The sequence below is a fragment of the Poecilia latipinna genome, unplaced genomic scaffold, assembly GCF_001443285.1.
Source record: "Poecilia latipinna isolate Pla-1442-1.1 unplaced genomic scaffold, P_latipinna-1.0 Scaffold1497, whole genome shotgun sequence".
Taxonomy (NCBI): domain Eukaryota; kingdom Metazoa; phylum Chordata; class Actinopteri; order Cyprinodontiformes; family Poeciliidae; genus Poecilia; species Poecilia latipinna.
The window spans coordinates 140902-143244 of record NW_015114113.1 but is presented as its reverse complement, the minus strand read 5'-3'; the positions used below and the strand labels follow the sequence as shown (position 1 = coordinate 143244).

Sequence of the window (2343 nt, the reverse complement as noted above, 5' to 3'; positions counted from 1 at the left end):
TTCACTATAATCAGGCCAAAACAGACGTGGTGATGAAGCTGCTGCTGCTCCTCTTTGCTGCTTCATCCAGACTGAACAGATGAAGTTTTAATCATAATGTTTCTGTCAGGAGCCGTAAGGGACTCGGACCAGAACCAGGACCAGAACCAGAACCAAGCTGTGTGTCCTTTAAGTCTGACAGGTCAAAGCTTAGGCTCATTGACTTTAAATCTCCTGGAGCTCCACCATCAGAGAGGTGAGATGTTTCTAACTGCTGTAACTTTTCTGTTTATATCTGTCATTGTGACCATGACGATACAAAGTTCTGTTACGTTGTCCTGAGAACAGTACACAGAATTTCATTTTATTTTTCTTCATATGTGTCCATACGTACATTGATGTATCCATGGTAACATGATACCATGGAGACAGTAATGCCTAAATGGATTGTTGGTACCGAAACATTTTTTTTGAAAGAACTTCTGAGTATTAATCAGGTCTGTTCAGGTCCACAGTCTCTACACCTCCATCTAGTTTACAGTAGTCTCAATATTTGATCTGTTTCTCTGAGATCCATCTAACCATCATTCGTGTAGTGATACTGCCTCCTTCTAGGCAATTATTGACACCATACATAAGTAATTACTGCTGATGAGTAAGAGAAAACATTCACCAGAATAAACTCACTTTTTAATCAGGACACATAAACTGTTATGTTGGCATGATCACAAACATTTAACTGCATTTTATTCTGTTTTGCATCAACTTATTTTTTTTTTCCAAATGAAACAAACTCATTTATTTCATCCAACATTAATACTAACACAAAAAGACAAAGGTAAGAGTGAGTTTAATTTCTAGGTTGATATTTGGATCATTCTCTAAATCTGGCTGCTGTTAGGTTGGAGGTTCAAGCATCACATAACATGGTGCATTACCTTTCATTTCTACAGTAAAATTAAATATCAAACGGACTGCCTGGTTCTGAATGAAGCTCCATCAGATCCTCCTTGGATGGTCAGAGTGGAAAGGACTCCTGGTTCTTCTCCATGTCAGAGCTCAATACTAATATAACTAAACTGCTCTCTCAGTCGTTTCAACCCAAAATGTTTGTCTCAGAAACAGGTCTCTTTAAACAAGGCTGGACATTGGACTGGTTCTGACGGGAATCATTTAGAACATTGCATTGATGATCTGTCTGGTTCTGTTGTGTCTAAAAGTTCTTTAATTTACTATCAGTCACATTCAAAACGATCTTTGAAGCAAAACTCCACAGAAAGTTTTTAATGAGTTTTTTTTTTCTGGGACAATGTCTCCACCAGCATCAGATCTGCTGACAGTGTGGACAGTTTGAAGTCCAAGTTCAGCACCAACTTTTTAAAATGTCTACTGGGTGATTCTGGTGTTAGTGGTCTTTATCCTTGTAGTTTCTTTGTGTTGTGTTCACGTGATGCTCTGTTTTTCTGCTTTGAGGACTTTTAATGTGATGCTCTTGACGATTTCAACTCTTAATGCTGCTGGATAAATATTTCCTGATTTCCTGATTGTTCCTGGTTCCTCCACAGAGTGGACCAGCAGAGCTCAGAGGTTCCCAGTGATCCGTCTGCCCAGCAGACGCATCAAATAGAGATGGACTCCATATTTGTGGTCTGTACATGAACAATTACTACTTTTCCATGGGTTCTGTTCAGAATCATCTCCATGCTGCACTTTGTAGACCAGAGGACTGTCAGTCTGTCCAACATCCCTACATAATTTCTTAGTTCATGTTTCCTTCATCTATTATTCTGTTCCAGCTGCTGGAGGAAAACATTGTCACTTTTGTGAAGAACGAGCTGAAGAAGATCCAGAAGGTTCTGAGTCCAGATTACCCAGAATGCTCAAAGAGTCTGAGAGATGATGATGAGGTGTTGAAAGGTGATAATGAAGAGCAGAGGAGGAGCAGCAGAGAGGCACTGATGAAGATCACACTGAACTTCCTGAGGAGGATGAAGCAGGAGGATCTGGCTGACCGTCTGCAGAGTAAGAGGATTTCTACAAAGATTTAACTTGATGGATAAATCACACATTTACTGATGTCTGAAGAGATGGAATCACATTCATTAAAACAATCTTCAGAAGATGATTTTGCTTAATTCTTTGTTTTACTTTTTGTGTTATGTTAGAAATTTTCACTGGAGTTTGTCAACGTCAACTTAAATCTGGTCTGAAGAAGAAGTTCCAGTCTGTGTTTGAGGGGATTGCTAAAGCAGGAAGTCCAACCCTTCTGAACCAGATCTACACAGAGCTCTACATCACAGAGGGAGGGACTGGAGAGGTCAATGATGAACATGAGGTCAGACAGATTGAAACAGCATCCAGGAA

At 39.7% G+C, this 2343-nt stretch overlaps 1 protein-coding gene across 1 annotated transcript in view; it reads left to right on the top strand.

The window, feature by feature from the left end:
• The first annotated feature begins 1288 nt into the window (after positions 1–1288).
• Positions 1289–2343, top strand: part of LOC106963116 (E3 ubiquitin-protein ligase TRIM11-like) — an 11000-nt gene continuing 9945 nt past the window's right edge. The window contains exons 1-4 of the mRNA XM_015057852.1: positions 1289–1320; positions 1545–1626; positions 1776–2001; positions 2145–2314. Coding sequence (XP_014913338.1) covers positions 1289–1320; positions 1545–1626; positions 1776–2001; positions 2145–2314 — 510 coding nt within the window. The remainder of the gene's footprint in view (positions 1321–1544; positions 1627–1775; positions 2002–2144; positions 2315–2343) is intronic.